This window comes from Hesperophylax consimilis, chromosome 31 (assembly GCF_061612785.1).
Source record: "Hesperophylax consimilis isolate HC1 chromosome 31, BYU_Hcon_1.0, whole genome shotgun sequence".
In the NCBI taxonomy this organism is placed as follows: Eukaryota; Metazoa; Arthropoda; class Insecta; order Trichoptera; family Limnephilidae; genus Hesperophylax; species Hesperophylax consimilis.
The window spans coordinates 4,343,312-4,363,504 of NC_142866.1; the positions used below are offsets into that span (position 1 = coordinate 4,343,312).

Sequence of the window (20,193 nt, forward strand, 5' to 3'; positions counted from 1 at the left end):
AACTTTACGGAGTGGAAATGATCAACTAAAAAAATTTTTGCTTTCCTTAAAATTTGAAACATTTTGTTTGGCTCTCTTTTCTATTAATTATTTAAAAATAAGTACCTACTGTGATTTTGGGGAAAATGTGAACTCGGCAACAAATTAACAAATTCTTATGATTAAATTTTACCATAAAACATTTTTTACGAAAAAATTACACAAACTCTACGCAGTTGTAAATTTACAATTTACTACAACTTTGAAATAATTTTGAACACAACAATTTTGATTTCTTCGTTCAAACTCTCTGACCCGACAAGGACAAATGAAATAATAAACAGAATTTTTCTTAGACCCAAATTTCTGAGAAATTTTTTGAATTTATCAGATGTTTTAAATTTTTGTTAGATTATATCTTTAATAATGTAAGCAAATTGCGAAAGATGCTACCAACCCATTCGTACCCGTATAAGAAAGCAATAAAAACTTCTTTGTATTAAATGCATTGCTCAAGTTGAAAAAAAAAGTTAAATAATAGTATAGTATTTTTTATGCTGGTATCGTGAATTACCAGAGTAAAACTTGGAGAAGTTCATTCTTACCGCACTTAGTGAACCAAGTTGGTCTATGACACAGACGCGACGCGAACTGTATAATATTGAAATATATTTCAACAATGAAGACTCTTTTTAATATTTTTATGCTTGGGTTGTAAATTTTCGAGAAACTTTACATTTTGTTTTTTTTTTTTTTTTATAATAAAATTATTAATATTTATGTTTCATTTTAAAATGTATTATTTCGAAAGTAGAAAATCTGAGGTGTCTACTAATCTTTTTAATATATAAAATTGACGTTTCACTGTGTTCGTACACGTTAATCTCCGAAACCGCCCAACCGATTTCAATGAAATTTTGTGATTGTGTAATGTGTGTGGTTGGTAGTTTTGGGTCCAATAGGTGGCGCTGTTTACTAAATCTTTAAAAAAAATGTTGTTGTTATTAGTGCCATTAGTGTTTAGAGATGTTTAAATGGTAAATGGCTCGGAGACACCCCTGGAATACTTAACGCAATATCTCTGCGCTGTAATGAGATACGGAGTCAATTAAAAGTCAGTATAATGTAGTATTTTAATAGTAACATTGCGTTATACAGTTATACATTAGCAATAGCGAAGCAATATATAATTTCTTGATTTCCGATACTTCACTACTATACTAAAAGGAATCACCGAAAATCACGCTAATTGAACTAATTATTATTCATTTTTCTGAAATATAGACCGTAAGAGGATTAACGCGACCAACACTAATAGTTAATATATATGCATAAGGATACCTTTCACCATAATCTACCCATTGTAATGGACACTGTAAAGAAATGTTAACTAAAGATATACGAAGCGCAACCTTAAAATTAATAACTCAAATAATACCATTATTAATATTATTTCAATAAGTAATAAGATAGGGAACCTCAGAGTATGCAAACTAATGTTGATAATAATTATGTAACCCCCGCGCGTACATACATCATATCATTTCCTTCTCTATAATATATTACGTATTTAATATCGGCTCACGAGACTGTATCTAAATCACGATTGTCGCAAGGAAGACGCTTGTACGTACAACCTTTCTTCGATTAAATCGGCAAGCTGCGAAATACCGGTGTAGCTACATGTGTCGTGGGGAGGGTTTTATAGCAGGGACCCCCACTCCACCCCCCTCCCGCTTCCCGCCCGACCGCACCGATATCGGGAGAAAGATAAAACGGAGTCAGCCACAAAAATATAAAAAAATAATAGCGCGCTTTACTTTCACTTACCTCCGTTTACGGCCGCCCGCGGCACTTTCTATACAGTTTGTGTCCCCTCCATTCTTACGTGAGATGTGCCACCGTCCCCAGCGCGGAGAGGGGGAAAGGCTCTTATTAAATATGAATCTCTTTCGTAAACTATTTACAGTGTGTGCCCAGGTGACGACAGAAGCAACCCCCATCCGGGCCAGGGCTCACTGTAATAATTAGGTAACATGATTAAAGTATATCTCGCGGTCACGGTCACGCGGTTCACCGCCACGTCGAGGTTTTATCGGCTCCGTTGTGTCGACCTTTACGAACACTAGCCATTATAAAATCTAAATAATAAAAATCGTGTAAATATCGTATAACATTTTATGAATTAATTTAATTACCATTCTTCTGAAATTCTGTTACAAACAACAAAAGATTTCGGGTCGAAACGTTGGGTTTTATGAAGCACCCTTTACCAACCGATCCCCAAGAGCTATTATGAAGCGACAGTGAATGCAGGTAGCGAGGGGAAGGGAGCAGATAAGTCATACTCATTACTTCCGGGAACAAAGATAAGGATAATGTTTGTTTGCAAAATTCCTCGTCGCTTGTATCGATAGGTGTGGGTAGGTGCGCTTATTAATAATGAACATTTACTTAAATACGTGCACTTTACTTTATATCCCTCGCCTAATGACTCCGCATAGAAGAATACGACATCCCGTTGCTTCCTATTTTTATAATATTAGCTTCGTTAATTTTTTCCAATAATTTCATCTATTTTCTGTCATGGAAATAAATACGAAGCCAAACGTTAGATACTGACCATAATTACGACGCATTACGAATTAGTTTTTTTTTCGATAGTTTGATAGACTAAATGTGTTTTCCATTAGTGGATTCGTAAATTACCGTACCTAGACATGCTATGAAAATTAATTCGAAAAAAACAGCTGTACCACAATATTTTTAATTATATGTCTTTTTGAAAGCACTCATGTTGATGTTTATATAATATGAACATTTCAAATGACGCATAAAATTTTATTTTATTAATAGAGAGTTTAAACAAGCAAAATTTCTTAGTATCTAGCTTCAAAAACTACACTGAGCTGTCACATAATACGAGTGTAAAGAATTTTAGCATATTTGAAGACTAACTACACCACAATTCTCAACCTTCCGACTAAAAGTTGTAGATGCCCCAATTTCTCGTTAGTGGATCTTATCTTTATCTTTGACAGTCAATTATTTATTTCAAAGTTCCACAGCTCATAATAAATATTTCTTCTGAAATTTCATATAGGAACAGTTCGAGAGTTCATGCTGCTTCAATATACCACAAACTGAGTGTCTGCTTTATGGTTAAGATATTAAAGAATAAGATAAAAAATCTAAACTCATCTAATCACATAAATAAGTTGTAGGAACCCTCTCCCTCCTTCAAAAGCCCCCCCACCCCTTAATGGATTTCATTGTCTTAGCCTTAAAAAATCTATATTTATTGAATGGAAAAATTGAAAGCTATCGGAAAAGGAATTCAAGGGGGAGTTTGCAATATATCTCTTATTGGAAAAACATGTATGGAATCGAGATCGCCACTCGAGTTATATGAAATTGGCCATATTACATTTCCGGCAGAAATAACTGATTTTATACCCGAGCGTCCCGAAACAAAATTGAACGAGAGTTGCCCATGTCGGTCGGCAGGTCTGATATTTTATTCAGATGAAATATTATTCCACTGAAAGGGACTTGCTTACTGCCGCCGCTGGAGAGGTTTACACGAGCCAATAAAAGCGATTTTATATCCTCTCGTACCGACCGATCGCTGAAGTATATATTAATCCTCGCCAAGCGCCCTGGCCATTACGGACCCTGTTGAGTACTTGAGGACTGAGTAGCCGAACAATCGTTGACTCGGAAGACCCGACCGTATTGACTAAATTAGCGCTGGTATTTAACCTCTGTTTATCTGTGCTCCCAGTATTATCCGTTTATTTGGTTTTCGTCATTAGCGTTACCACATTCTGCATGGCATGTACCTCCTCATACTACCCTTATGCGCAATCAATGCCTTGAATATTACTGTTCAATTCCTTCATGAATAAGTGTCCAAAATTTTCAATACATCTTTTGATTTCAATAAATCTCATAATCATGTTACACTTAATTATTTTGGCGTTTTTCAAGCGACGAATGCCTACAAGCTGCAGACGAATAGTGACTAAAATAGATAAATTGACTATTGTGACTCTTATAAATAGAAACAGACAATATTGACTTAAGTGTCCAGAGTTTTAATAGTGACTGTATTTACAATGATTACGATAATGACAAACCTAAACTATAGTGCTTACAGTGAATATTAATGGTAATGACAATAGTTACAAAATTTACAAATGATAAAAAGTCACAATGTTTTGAATAGTAATAAATATTAGATTTCGATGTTATCGCAAAGCAATCTTTTTTTATACAGAATTTTTTGAAAGTCGATGACGGATATATTGTGAATGTACACACATAATCAATAACAAACAAAGCAGAAAAAATAATCTTAGATTAATAATTTCAGATGAATAGTGAAAAAATCGTGAGTAACGGAATTTCCTAAACTAAGGAGAGTATGGAACTCCTTACATAAATACTAGTTAATTTCTGTATTTTAAAGTTCGTTTCCATAATCCATAGTTAAAAGAATTATTGAAGTTCTAAATTTAAAAAGCCCGTCAAAATGCACCAAATCTATGGCGTGTCGGATAGAACGTCTTCAGATGGATTTAGTCGTTTGCAGCATGAAAGTAAGATAAAAAATAATTTAATAATTATAAGATACTCGTATATTTATAATTAATATATTTATTTATTATTTTTACATTATAAGACAATTATGTTGAAGCATTAGCATTATTAAAATGTTGTACCCGGCATAGTTTTAATGGTAAGGATCGCTTAGAATAAGAATAAGAATCGGATAATTAAATTAAGTTGTCTGTCTGCTCGATGTTCAAGAGGCAGCTTAATAATGCGTTTGACGCCCTAAAAGTCTGTTACTCAAAGTAAAAATGATTAGCGATTAAAACTACGTAGAACAATAATAATTACTTTTCACTTTCAGAAAAAAAACTTCATGAAATATATTCAGCAAATTAATAACTATGGAATGAAGTTCGATTTATTGGAGAATTGAATCAATTTGAATTTTAACATTAAGATGCTATTTCCATTTGGTGCTGTGGTGCTACGCCAAATAGTTTGTTCCTTATTTTCAATGGTTTGATAAGTATATACGTCTTTTAAACAGTTTAATGGGCCAAGCATCTTACATTAACCGCTAAATATCTGATGTATTATGTGTTTCTACTAGTTTCACTTAAACCCAATCATCCTTAGAGCAGTATTTATAATCAAGTTGATAATAACACTCACACTCAAAAACCTCAACACTTTAACATTTAAATCTGAAATAAAAAGCTGGATACTTAACATAGGAAGATCTGAAATAGAAAATTTACTGAAATCAAACACAGACTAAAACAGAATCAACTGAACTACACCAAAAAACAGTACCTTACTTATTTTAAAATTACTTAAAAAATATATATATACTACATTATACTTTGTTGTAATATTAATTTCTTATAATTAAATTATAACATGTAAATGACATCCTCAGCACGGGAGATCCCAGTGAGGATATCATTATATCTATGTGTTAATAAGAAAAGAAAAAAAAAAAAAAAAAAAAAAAAAAATTATATTATACTACCCTGAAGAAGTCAGTGTGGGTATACCTAAGCGGAATGTGAGTGGAAAAAGTATTCGTTAATAAAATTAATGGTTCGTAATGGTGGTTCAACCTGCGATTGAAATTTCACAAGTAGGTATTCAGTAAAAAAAATAACGTTTTAAAAATAGTGACTGTTTTATTTTGGTTCATATGAAGTGTTTGTTTAATTTCACGAAAATTAATACTTTGATATGGCCGAAAACCCGTGATTAAAAAGAAGTATTCGACAAAAATAAATTACGTAAAAAAACAGCCCCGGATATTACAGTCGTCCCGCCCCCCCGGGTGATTTATTCCCGATTCGAAAGAGAGGAATAATGTATTTCGATATTTGACATATCTTTTCCATTTGGCCGTCAGGGCGGCTTCGAATTCGCTTATTCATCCGGCGCATCAGTAGGCCAGTCACGTGCCCGGAGCTCCAGCCGGCAGCTAATTGTGGGGCTCTATAAACTCAGGGGGCTCCGCCACCTTCCGCCTTCCACTTTCTCACCCCCCTCTCTCAGCAGCCTTGTGCAATCATTTATACATTGAGCATTGAGCAACCTATAACGTTAAATGGCATTAAAACCTTGAGACTTGAATATGACGGAAGGAGAGATGATTTGCGTACCCGAGGGTGAAGGATTTCATCTCCGTCAAGTTTTCAAATGTATAATGCATAAAAAATATTAAGTTAAAAAATGTGGTTTTCTTCAAATATTTCATAAATAAAATTACGTAAAGCTATCCGACACAAAAACAAAGACATTGGAGCGAAATCGCAGAATACGTCAAATTCAAACTGTCTATCTGTCGGATAGACGAAACATCTGTTGTGGAGTAATATTTATAATTAACAAAACATTAAAAATAATATTTGGATGTTAGATAATACTATCCTTCATTTAAAAAAATATAGCTGTCCTATTTCAAATTCGTAATTAAAGAATGATATTTTATAATTTTCCAAGGAAACTTTTGAAATCAGATATTTATTTTACAGTTAATCAAACTGTGTCAAATATATTAGAAACCAAACATTTTCTATTTTATGTCACATTACAGAACATACTCCAAATATGAGATACCAAAGTTCCAATAATCGTGAGCTATTTAATATGTTATGTTATTTCAAAATGATTTTATTTGAGAATAATTTTAAAGGTAACAATGGATATAATTAAGAGCGCCCTCAGACGAGAGATTTAGTTGCGGCGACAGTTCTACTTATAAATCAAAAGATTTATAAGTAGGTACTTATTTCAAGTAACATTTTTTTTATTTCAAATAAGGAATTACACAATGACAATTGACATTACGTTTTTCAAATTTTTTTCAGGCCTATAAGTACCTACCTTAATATTGATTATTCCGATTTGACAGCTCGTAGTAGGAACCACGATCACGTGAATCAACGCGAACATTGTCGGGATAAAAGGGTAGAATCCAACAATCCTTGGTTCCCCAAAGACCCCACGAGGAAAGAAGGAGTATTTGCATGGTCCAATTTTCATTCCACGAGTATCTAAGGAAATATAAGGTTCATTCCAGCCCGTGTGCTAGGGTAAGGTCTAAATACTCCTCATCATGTTTCTCTGAGGCACCGTTCGAGATACTGTTCCCCAGGTCATTCAGCCTGAACACGGTAGCTCACACCTTAGCTTGGGATGGCTATTGTAGGTCGTGTCTCCACTCTCAGAGCGATGGGTTTGTCAAACGCAACAAACAAATTTACCGACGGACGCCAAATGGTCGAGTCAAAACCGGAATTCAGTACGCTTAATCTATAAATCAACAGATTGATAAATTTAATTTGTTGAAAATTTACTTGACCTGTTTTCATTCCTCGGATTCCAACTGGTAATGCCAATAATATATCAGTTTAATTTTTTATTTCTAATGGGAATTTCGTGTAGTTTTATGTAGTATAAATTAATAATTAGTTGTTATATAAACATATTATAAGTATTTTATACAATCATACCTATAGCATACTTAAATGCTGAACGCTTGAAGCAAAAAGGATCAAGAAGGTATTGTTGGAATATGACGTTATCGATTTTTAATCAACTTAATTTCAAACATTAAAACAGTAATTAATTATTAAAGATTTAACATGCTCGCATTTTTTTCCGATACTTACCTACCGATAGCATTTAACTTCGTGATTTTGTATCAAAATGCAGCGTTACTATTTTAAAAGAGTGTTGTAGTTTATAACTAAAACGCTATTGAGAAATAGTTCACTATCCTAAAAATTATTAAAAGCACCTGTCCGGAAAGCGGGAGATTTACTTTACTATAGTATATTTTTATGTCAGTACCTCACAAGAGTCCCAACTGCTCCCAACCATCTCAGTCTCACTCACCAGTGAGACTATGGCGTCCTCAATTGAGGTATGTAGTGAATCTGAAGGTACTGGGTAGGAGAAGGAGGTGGGGAAGAGGAATGCGGTTAGGTTAGGCCATTTCTAACAACGTTTCGATTGTGAATTGTGATCTTTCATTAGAGCGATAATGAAAACTTTTCCACTTTGAAACATCCCGCAAATACACTATAATATATAGTGTATTAATTAATACATTGTGAAATAAAATACATTAATCAAGCTTTAAGCCCGCGACCTCCGGATTCGTAGCCAAGGACTGTAACCACTCAACACGGAGGCCGTCCAATCTATAATTATAGTTCTTATATTATTCTGACTCTATGGCGCGATCTGATTCACTTGGTCGTGCCATGCCTTCCTCGGGTGTCCCCGACTTCTGCTACCATTCACATTTGCATCGTATATTCTCCTTACACTCCTTTCTTCGCTCATTCTCTCTACATGCCCAAACCATCTAGGCGTCTCTTTCTTAATCTTACTCATTACCCGTACATCAGCACTCTTTATTCTTTGATCATACATGGTTTTACCACACATACGCCTCAGGGATCTCATTTCTACAGCAATCAGTCTACTTTCATCCCTTCCTTGCCAGTTCTATGCCTCACTTCCATACATCAGGGTAGGTACCAGCACTCCATTGTGGACTGCTAGCTTCGCTTGTTTGGACAATTTTCCATAGCGCCAACTGCGTTCAGTCCTCCATTAATGGAGTTACCTGAATTTACCCTTCTTTAAATATCTCTGTCAGCTTTCCCATCTCTCTAGAACATACTTCCTAAATACACAAACTCATCGACCTACCCAAGTATTCCTCATTCAACAATATTGCATACTGTTTTCGTACTCTCTCTCTCTCAAACACCATGACTTTAGACTTACTTCATTCATCATTAACTCATTTTTCACAAATACTTCGTTCATCTTAGACACTGTAGAAAGACTGTAGATCTTCCATCCTGTTAGCAATCAGCATACAACAGGCAACATACTTTCAGATTGCTCAAATTCGTGCCCAATCCGACCTCTTTCAATTCTTGCATATAATTATCCATGTATGGATTGAATAACCACGGTAACATTACGCAGCCTTGTTAACCACTTTTTGTGATATCAAACCACCCCGTAAAACCACCTTCCACCCTAACACATGCAACACTTCCCTCGTACAGAGACGCAATTGCCTGTGTGAGATTTTTTTTCACTCCATACAACACCTTCCATAGCTTTTTCCTGTCGACTCGGTCGAATGCTCGTCTTTTTGTAAAGGCAGAAAACTGAAACAGAAAAGTTTCTGGTTTTTTGCCAAAAACTTCTCAGTGAGCATACGCAATGAGAAGATTTGGTTCATGCACTCCCTTCCACTCATAAAAGCACCTTGCACATCCCATATTGTATCCTTTGTTTCCTTTCTTACCCTTTAAATCAAAATTCTACATACAGCTTGCCACCTCAACTTAGCAGTATAAGAGCTCTACAATTCCCACATTCCATACTTGACCCGTTGTATAACGGCATGATCACAGCTTTCTCCAATCTAAAGGCGTTTAACCCTCCTTTAAACATTGGTTAAAAAGATTACACAACCATGTGAGAATTATACGGCTATCTCCTTTAAAATATTCAGTAGCAATATCGTCGAAACCGACAGCCTTACCACTCTTCATACATTTAATCGATTTTTTATCTTATCCATGCTGATTTTGATAACATTCGTCCCATCATCATTCATATCTGATTCGCCGCTGAATCACTTTCACTCGTGTTACTTTCGAAGACTCCCTCAAATTAATTTATCCATCTCTCTTTTATTTCTTCGTCAACATTTTTCCATCCTTCGATTTTATCACTTTCATGCTTCAGTCTTCTGGACCACTCCGGGTCCTTTTGACTTCCTTCCAAAACAATTTAATGTTTTCTTGGAAGCGGTCTATAATTTTGATTCCCTCTTCCTCTTCCGGGCATGTCTTTCGTTCCTTCGCTCCAACTCTTACTCTTTTCTTGCATTCCAACACATCTTTCGCTCGATCCCTCTCTTCATGGGAAGCACTGCCAGCCGCTATCAGACATTAACCATGCTTTCTTCTTCTCTGAGACCAGTGATTTAATTTCATCACTCCACCATGCATCCACACACCTCTCTAGCTACAGTTGAAGCTTTCCACCACTGATATTATTTTTTTGTTTTGTAGTTCTGTACCTTCTTACGTAAAATTATAATTTCTTTTTTTTTGAACAAATATATATATTTTTTATAATCAACTTTATTTCATTTGTATACCCACGCTGTCATCGACATCAGTCTCATCGGTGCAGTGATTAATGTGAAGTTTTTTTTTTTTTTTTCAGCCTCGAACCAACAGAGGCACGGAGGGGGACCGCCAAGCAGTGCGGCGAGACTGACGACGCAAAAAAAGACGGCCCCAGCAGCTGTGCGGCCAGCGAGGCCTTCTGGGGACGCAGAGGCGGCACTCTCAGGACGGGGAGGGGGAGAACAGTTGCTCTTGGCAGGACAGCATCATGGCAGTGGATGCGGGGGGGCGCACGGGTGGGGTGCGACGGGGCCTCGGTGGCCGGGTGGCCCACCGCATGTGGCGCAGAAGGCGGGCGCAAGAACAGGCTCGGCTGAGGCAGCTGCCACCCTTACCCGACTCTACCACTGACCCGGCCAAACCAAGCGAAATAGGACATCCAAATAAACATTATCATAACCGTCATGATGCGATGAACGCCCAATGTGCACGTGATAATGATCCAAAACTTGCGGAGGTTCATATATTACAACAAGAAAATATGCTAATAAATTGTAGAGAGCTGTTAATCAGCGACGACTCTTCAATTGAAAATGACATTTCCGAGGAAAATTCTTATAGTGAAAATGAGAGTGAAGAATTCAGCAGTTCCGATGAATCGGATATGGGTGGTCAAAAAGAAATTAAATCTGGAGGACAAAATTATACCAGTACCGTAGAACCACCCGTTGACAATAACGTTAGTAATAGCGAAAATAATGAACATGCGGAAGAAAACCAAGAAACGTCTAATAAACCAAGTCAGGAAATATCTAATGAACAAGCCCAGAGAATATTTAATGAACAAGCCCTGGGAACATTTAATCAACAATTCCAGGGAACAGGTAAGGGACATAGTCAGAATTCATTTCATGAACAAGCTCAGCAAGAATCTAATGAGAAAAGTCAGGAAAAATATAATGACCAATCCCAGGGAACATCAATTGAACAAGCTCAGGGAACGTCTAATGAGCAAAGCCAGGAAACATTAAATGAACAAATTCAGGGAATATCTAATGAACAATCTAAGGGAATATCTAATGGAGCAGGTCAGGAAACGCCTAATGTACAAGACCAGGTTAAAGAGCCTGAGAGAAATCCTGACAACTTTGTACCATTTGCTGAAATTCTGAGGTTGCATCAACTCGCTTTGATTCAAAAACAGTTTAAGACTCAGGTTCCAGAAGTTCCTGAGGTGAAAAAAGATAAAATTATACAACATAAAAGCGACGACTTCCCAGAATGGTCAGACTTTTTGGCAATGCACGAGGCAAAGCAGAAAAGAGAATATGAAGAGGATCATCCCGAAGCTGCAATGACGATGTCCCCAATAAGTAGTGAAAAAAATAAGTGGATCTGCAAGGAATGGGCCAAGATGTGGGCAAAGTGTGAAGAAAATCAACAGTACGTCAATGAAATTAAAGAAAATTTAGCTGCGGAAACGTCACAAAAAAGCTACGGCTATATTCGGGAATATCCAGATTGCCAAGAAGGGGAGGAGAGAAATGAAGAATACTCGTTACAGGACTTAGAAGACCAACAAATTAACAGAGAAGAGGAAGCATATGAGGCTGAATGCATTGTTCAATACGATGATTTTCAGATTATCCCGATGAGTACGGTTAACGAAAATATTATAGTAAATCAAGAAAATGAAGTTGATATGAGACGATACGAAGCTATGCAAGTTGAGATTGAAAAAAAATGGATTGCAGCTCAAAAAGTTAACGAAGTGGAGGAAAGGTTTAACGCTGAAAGATATGAACGAGATCTTTCTCAAAATGGGGTAGACTTTGGTAAGCATCAATGTAGGCGTTACGAGACCAACCGTATGAAACGCGAGCGTACACGACGCGAGTCAGACCGCCTCAAGAGAGAGCGCGAGAAAATGCGCCATGATTCTGAACTCTCGCGTCGTGAGCTATCGAGGCTTGAGGCACAATACGCAGGTATTGCACGAATGCGAAACCAGGGTAACCGTATCAGAAGGGGACGAGTGAGGCACAAGATTGAACGCGTGAAGCGTGAGTGGTCGCTCTATGAGGCAGAGTGCATCGCACTAGAACATGTACGCCATAACACCGAGCGTGATTCACGTGAACTAGAACAGTTGGAAACTGAGTGCTTAATTTATGAACGAGTAAGTCGTGAGGTCAGTCTAATTAAGCAGCTAAGACAACAGACCGAGAATATAAAACAGGAACTGGTGCAACATGAGACCCAGCGAATTGAGCGTAATTGGGCAAGACAAGTGGCAGATCACCTAAAACGTGAAAATTTTAGAAGTCAGACCGAGCGTACTGGACAATATCAACGACGACTACAGCCCGAGCGCGATGGGCGTGAAAGATCAAAGTGTAAGACGGAGCGGAAAAGGGAAAGACGCGTAGCAAAACGCGTCAAGCGTAATAGACTGCGATATGGGGCCAATTGCGTTGAAGCTGAGAGATCACTAGGTGAACTTAAGTTTGTTGAGTACGATGGATCACATTGGTTTCAAACTCTATCATTGATCCCGATTTATCAACAGAACTGCCAAGTGGATCAACGAAACCAGTTAGCTAAACTGGTGCCTTTCTTAGGAGCGCAAAGAGTTCAGCAAATTAGTTTGGCTGGAGCACTGAGTGATCACGTTTTTGAACTCGGAGCAAGACATGAAAATGCAGTTGACACATTTTCCCAGCGGGAGGCCATAAAAAACATCCAATTGGCCTTTCTATGTGGAATCAATCGTCAAGAAGTTCTGCAAATGTCTTTGTGGGAAGAATTTTTTGGCGTACGCCTTAATCAAGAACTATTGCTAGCCCCTGAGACCATACGGGAGCAAATGTCGGGTTTTCGTGCCCAGCGGGAGTTGTTTATAACCCATGGAAAACAGCAAGAACAAGTGTTAAGCATTTTCGTTCGAAGAATTCATAAGTTAGGCACTCCAGCCCGGTGGGCACACACATCGAGGTCAATCGCTCGATTACAGAGAATACTCCATATGAGAGAAGTGTTATTTCACCGATGCGTAAATGATACGGAAATTGTATTTCCTGTTATCAACATTTGGGAAGAAAGCACCTTCAATGGTTTTAATCTCGCTGGTCCGATCCAAGACCTGGAGCAATACCCAATACACAACATCGTGCAGAGGCCACAGGTCCCGGTGCAGCTAGAACTTCACGTGCGTGTGCAGTATCCAATACACAATCCATTAATGGTATATCCTAGTCTCCATACACAGGACCCTGATCAAGCACCTGGGCCAGCTTCATTGCAACTGTTGCAATGTTGCCGGATGGTAAATTCGCAGATTGCTCTTCTACAAAGTACATCGCAGGATGCACAGCAAAACCAAGATGATGTATTTGCGCGAGACGAAGAGCAGTTCTTGCAGGGAGAAGAGCAAGATACACAACAAGTACTAGAGCAAGACTCGCAGCAGGACCCACAGCAGTCCCAAGAACAATTTGATGAAAAGGGTCTCGAGCAGACCCCCGAGCAAGGCCGGGAGCCCATGCGTCGCCGGGCCCGTCGTCGGAACATAACGATGCGAGGCCAACCACTACTATTTATATTGTTTTTGCTAACCCCAGGATTCGCGCTGCATGTCAGTAAGTACATATTTATGATTTTAATATTATAAACAGACTGGCAGATACTTTGCTTGGGTTGTTCCAACTCTAATCACATTTGATGATCGACGATCAGTGCCATTTTATTATTTTTTGTATTTGAATCGCCGTTCTCGGTCTTTTTCATTTTTTGGCCAAATTTTGTTCAACTGACAAGCATAACAATACAACCTTTATGCTTAACAGTTGATTAATTTATATACATGTATAGCTTAATTCTTAAATTTAAAAAGTAACTTGCTCAAATTTTCAAAATTTTGATTTAAATAAACTTTGTTTTGTATCGAATCTATCGTGGCAGATATGAAATACTCTAAAAGTCGTAAAGAATTGAAAATACTCACATGCCATGCTTGACCTGCTTGACCTGCCTATGTTTAAAATAACCGTATGCCGGTCAGAGCGTTGTCCTAATGGATGAATCCGATAGCCTGAATTAAATTGCGTTTGCATACAAATAGCGCTCGGGCAAAGCCCCCTTTTTACCAATTCATTATTAATATTGTCTAGATTTATATAAAAAAAACATTTGTTATCAAAAACAATGTTGTGCAACAAGTGGAAATAAACATAAAAAATACTGAACATATAAAATAATATCGATGTATAAATGATACGAAATTTTATATCCTGTTATCAACATTTGGGAATAAAACATCTTCAATTGTTTTAATCTCGCAGTTCCGCTTCAAGACCTGGACCAATATCCAATACACAACATCGTGCAAAGGCCACAAGTCTCAGTGCAGCTAGAACTGCGCGTGCGTATGCAGTATCCAATGCACAATACATTAATGGTATAATCTAATCTCCATGGACCCTGATCAAGCACCTGGGCCAAGCTTCATTGCAATTTTTGCAATGTTACCCGATTGTAAATTCGCAGATTGCTCTGCTACAAAGTACATCGAATATTGTATGTTTTAATTGAATAGGTAAGACGGGACTGCTTCCATCGGGCGCTATTGAGCATTCGTCGCATCTTGGTCGTGTCAGTGTATGGATAAATCTTGATGAGCTGCACCCTTATAGGTACTTGTCAAACGCCTTATTTGTAACCATTCGCAGTTATCCTTTATTCCTTCAATAAGACATATTTATATAAAAGAGATATTGAAGCGTCGTGCAAAGGAATGAAATGCCATTTCTCTTGACGAGGGCGTTATTCCAACACATCCAAATATCAGCAAACTAATGCGCCATGACAGGCACTTACTCGTGGCTGTGGCTTTTTTATAAAAATCATTTTATTTATGACACAATAATACTTGAAATGGTTCGATATTATTTTATCAGATTTTATTTGTATATTTAAACTTTTTTTGCTAGAAAATCAACATTTTCTTTTTTAAGGGAAATTAAACATTCCCGTGTTACTACACAACCCAACAATATTTTAAAAACTCTCACTACCATCATACTAAGCTGAAATGTTGATGGTATCATGATGTAGGACATGGCTAGCTGAAGAATTAAACCTACGACGCCTGGGTGATAATCCTATTCATTTTTCAACCAAACCACTAACCGGTCACTTCCCGTTATTGCCTTTTTAGATTAGGTACTAAACAATTGAGAAAGAACAAAAAAACCGTAGCTCGTTGTTTAACAGTCAAAATTTTCATGAACCCATTTTTAAAGATATTGTGGTTGCCAGCTAAAAATAGTTGCGTTGACCTTGAATTTATGGCCGAAAACCTGTGCTATCAGCTTATCACCGTCCGAGAGTTTTTCCTGCTTCAGATTTCAGACGATAAGATTTCTGCTCAATAGTTGAGATATTTTTTTCTCCATGGGATTTTCCGTTTTGTCTCACGCATCTAAGTTAGGAACGGCTGTTGTAGACATGTTAAGCAAGGTTGGTGGACCAGGGAATATAGCAATCATTTTATCGATAATGTCGGTAACTTGTCATCGTTCCCGAGCATGACTGCAAATCGTCCAATGAACAAAACAACAATTCACAATGACAAGTATTCTTAATTTATTCGACGTCAACTTTTGTTTGTACGTAAGCGATACGTAGTCAAGCTTGGGAACGATGTCAAGTTACCGACATTATCGATAAAACGTTTATTGATCGACAGTCCAAGATGCCCAGGAGTTGAAAGAATCGGGTTCTCGATTTTTATTTTTACATCAATCGAAGCACCTCGAAGTAAAGTCACATGTTTTTTGTTTGAAAATTGTATGGCTTAAAAATATTTTAAATTCTTTAATTTAGGCGCCTCTTTTGTCTTTTAAGATACAAAGTTCTAATTCAATTAAACAATTAGGTGAATCACTAATGTCGCCCTTTAATAATACAAATTATTTTATTTGTTACAATGTCGGAATGCCGGTAAACAATCAAAAAGTGTTATTGAATATTTAATGTAACATCAATTATGTTACAATGTAGTTTTATTGTCTGAAACTTGTCGCCAAAATTCCAGAAAATTATATTTATTTTATTTATTTATTTGAGGAACATAAACAGTCTTAGTAATACAATATACATAAGAGGATAACAAAAAAACAGAAAATTATTCATGTTCACAGATAGATATTCAGAAACATAAAAATAACCTGTAAACTAGAATATTTAATAAAAATAGAAAAAAAAACAGAATAAAGCAGCAAATAAGAAAAATAATAATACGAATGTAAATTCAACAAACGATAAACCTATAATATGCCTACAATAAACAGCAATAAATAAAAGTGATTATAACTATACTTAAATATACTTAGGTTGGAACGGGAAAGGGGAGGAGAGGGATAAGGAAAAGTTGCCACGCAAGTAATATTAAAATATTAGGTACAATCAATTTAACAGTCGTGAATATGAGTTAGAATGTGATGCAATGAAATTCTGTAGTGATAGTAACTAGCAGTGAATATATCAGCACGAGTGTCTATATTTGCAAATTTATTATTATAGTAGTTACATGTCCTTTGCATAAATTCAATTTGATTGGAATTGGTATTGCATCTTTCAATGTAAAAAAATGGTATTTTGTCTGCTGTATCGAATTGGCGCATGGAAATTTATTTTGTTCAGCAACTCCGGGTATTTGATATTTTAAATATTTGATAAAGAGAAGCTGTTAAACCAAGTTGTCACAAAAATCGCAGAAAATTACTTTTGATTATAAAAAGCTCTTAAGCCAAGTTATTGTCAAAATCGCAGAAAATTACTTTTGATAATGGAAAGCTCTTAAGCCAAGTTATTGCCAAAATTGCAGAAAATTACTTTTGATATGGATATACTGGATATACTGGAAAGCTGTTAAGCCAGGTTGTCACCAAAATTCCAGAAAATTAATTTTGATAGTGGAAAACTGTTAAACCAAGTTGTCACCAAAATCCCAGAAAATTATTTTTGATAATGGAAAGCTGTTAAGCCAAGTCGTTGAAAAAATTGCAGAAAATTACTTGTGATAATGGGGAGCTGTTAAAACAAGTTGTCACCAAAATCTCAGAAAATTACTTTTAATAATGGCAATCTGTCAAGCCAAGTTGTCATCAAAATTCCCAGAAAATTACTTTTGAAAATGGAAAGCTGTTAAGCCAAGTTGTCACCACAATCCCACGAGATTATTTATTTTTAACTATTTTGTATACAGTCGCAGGCGAAACTTTCATAAATTTTCGTTATATACACACCTATAGTATAACTTATTGAAATCCACTCAAGTAGGTACCTACCTCTTTCCTAAAGTACCACATGTAATAAAATGCCGAAATGTTGTAACAATATATTTTTTCGGGGAACGTCGGCTAAGCGGAAAACCGCTACACTGAAAATTCAAGGAGGCTCCCACACGTACCACATAGGTTTATTGTGTATTTACACTTACCAATGCAGATGTGTAGATAAAGCCATTGTGCCGGCAATGAGGTTGGAGCTAGGTCAGGCTCCGGGTCGGACGTTCATCCCCCTGATGGAGTCACGTGCCGGGTCAGATAATCCTCATCCATCCTCATTGAGCGCCTTGCGCTGTCTATATCCACCGTATCCTAAATTCTGCCGAACCCAGCCAGCCCGCCGTACGCCACTGCTGTTCCTAGGCTAATCCTCTACACAATCAGATATAAAAAATTATTTTACTATATATAAATTGCTTTTCCTGACATTTCTTTTAATGAAATACGAGTACTACGTAAATTATTTTTCTCTCGTAAATGCTTTCGGTGTAAACAACTAAATGTTTTTTTGTATTTCCTTGAAATATGTCTTGAGAGATGTCAAGCAAATGTCTCTAAACCATTGTGAATCACGGCGGTTAGCAACCCCTACAACAAACAGTTTCAATTTCATTCATTTTTTATAAGTTAGTTTTTATATATTTCTAATAAAGTTCCACTGTTTTGAAATCTAATAATTTTGAACATTTTTCGATATTAGTAGTAAAATATTTTACTAAAAAATATTGAATATTACAGGATATTGAACATTTAAAACCTGGAGTTCCCCCATACTAATAAAATATTGTAATAAAAATGTTAGAGTTTTTTTATTTCATAGTAAACTAACTATTTTCCTTTTAAAAATATGTCTACAATAAAATTTACATTAATTTACACTGCACAAAAAATAAATCAATTTTTTTTTACACAAAGTAAATATAATAATTTTATTGCCGATTGTGAATATCTGAACTCTGATATTTGAAATAGATATGGTAGGTCACGGGTTATCTAATTACATCGACGCCGTGCCCTAAAGGTACCCTGATGTGATTTTAATAGAGTCATACATCATCTTGCGATAGAGAAGATGTTCTATAATAATAATAATAATTGGATAATTTGTAGAGCGCCGTTTTTGTGAAAAATCACCTCAAGGGCGCTGTACAATTTATTTCCTAGGATCTACATTTGTTATTTAGACCAACTGTGCCAGCACGAGGTTCGTCATCCGTTCAGGCATGTGTCTGCCGCCAATATAGCGCTGACATGTGTCTGCTGCCAATAAAGAGCGCCGACACAACATCCTCACATAGACAACAAACCTTGGCAGCACCGCTGTGACGCTCGACAAAGACAGAAGATGGAGACTCTGCTGCAAGAGTCCTAGGTAGCGAAGGAACTGTACCAGCTGCTGCAAGGAGAGACACTACCCCGTCCACAAACTGTGCCAGCACGAGGCTCGTCATCCGCTCAGGCATGTGTCCGCCGCTAATATAGCGCTGACATGTGTCTGCTGCCAATAAAGAGCGCCGACACAACATCCTCACATATATAACAGACCTTGGCAGCACCGCTGTGCAAAATCACCTCATCCTAGTCTACCCTAGTCTCTCCAGTAACCTTCCAGCCTTTCATGCCACCTAGTGCATCCTCTCGACCCTTTCAGACTCCTTCCTGGCTCCAATACCTAAATAAAATCCAGCAAAAAAAAAAAAAAAAAAAAAAAAATAAAATAAAATTCTTTCTATTGTCGTGATCCGACGATTTCACACCTCTGTCTCAGACCCTTAGGGCTCGCTTATCGCAGGCTATCATAAGCAAAATCTTGAACCAAAGTCAAAGTGGAGTTTATGTGTGTCATCTGTAACAAAATACATAAACAAAAACAGAAAATAAAAACAAAAACTTTAAACAAAATATGGCTTATCTGTCCTCCAGGCAGACACCCTCGGTTGAAAAGGTCCCGTGAATCCCGACACCACTTGACACTTGAGTCAGGTATAAAATCTTCGACTGCACTGAGAATCTTTGTTCTAGGTTCACTTTCAAAATTTAATCGGTTTAAAATGCTATAATAATTGCAAATTCCGGCTAAACGGTAGAAGTTACGCGCATTTCGTGAAATAAGAAGGTAAGCACTATATAAAACACGGATGCTGAACATTTTTCAGCGATCTCTGTGTGTGATATTCTTGTATTTTATTAATGTCGAGACCCAGGATTGTGGAATAAGAATGTCATCTCACGACAAGACTTACTTTCACTCGAAGAAATCATTCAGCCCGCCAAATAGTGACTTTTTCACTATTATTTGTCATTTTATCGGCAATGTTCAGTTCTTAGCAGTTCGCTTCCCGTCATATGGCCTGCCCATCTGCTATCATAATATATTCCAGGCAGTCAGATCAACTTCATATGCGGCACCCACACGGTAATGATTTTCAGAGTCCTATCATCAATATACCGTCACCTAACCACGTATGCGGGGACATTGGAAGTCTAGAGTCCTTTTTATGAAATTGTAGAGTCCTTTATATCGAAAAATTAGCTTCTTGCGATAGCCCCGAAGGAGTTACAATAAGTCACCTATAACGGGACGGGGAAGCGGTGGGTACCTTCCAATGTCCTATCATCGGGTATTCTTTGCACATCCCCAGATCTTCGTC

The 20,193-nt window shown here is 36.9% G+C and overlaps 1 protein-coding gene and 1 long non-coding RNA gene across 2 annotated transcripts in view; both read left to right on the forward strand.

Moving 5' to 3' along the window:
* Positions 1 to 10,423, forward strand: part of LOC149409355 (uncharacterized) — a 115,690-nt gene extending 105,267 nt beyond the window's left edge. The window contains exon 3 of the long non-coding RNA XR_016305174.1: positions 10,291 to 10,423. This is a non-coding gene — a long non-coding RNA (uncharacterized LOC149409355). The remainder of the gene's footprint in view (positions 1 to 10,290) is intronic.
* A 38-nt stretch (positions 10,424 to 10,461) lies between these two features.
* LOC149409356 (uncharacterized) overlaps positions 10,462 to 20,193 on the forward strand; it is a 62,394-nt gene continuing 52,662 nt past the window's right edge. The window contains exon 1 of the mRNA XM_089649784.1: positions 10,462 to 13,831. Coding sequence (XP_089505910.1) covers positions 10,462 to 13,831 — 3,370 coding nt within the window. The remainder of the gene's footprint in view (positions 13,832 to 20,193) is intronic.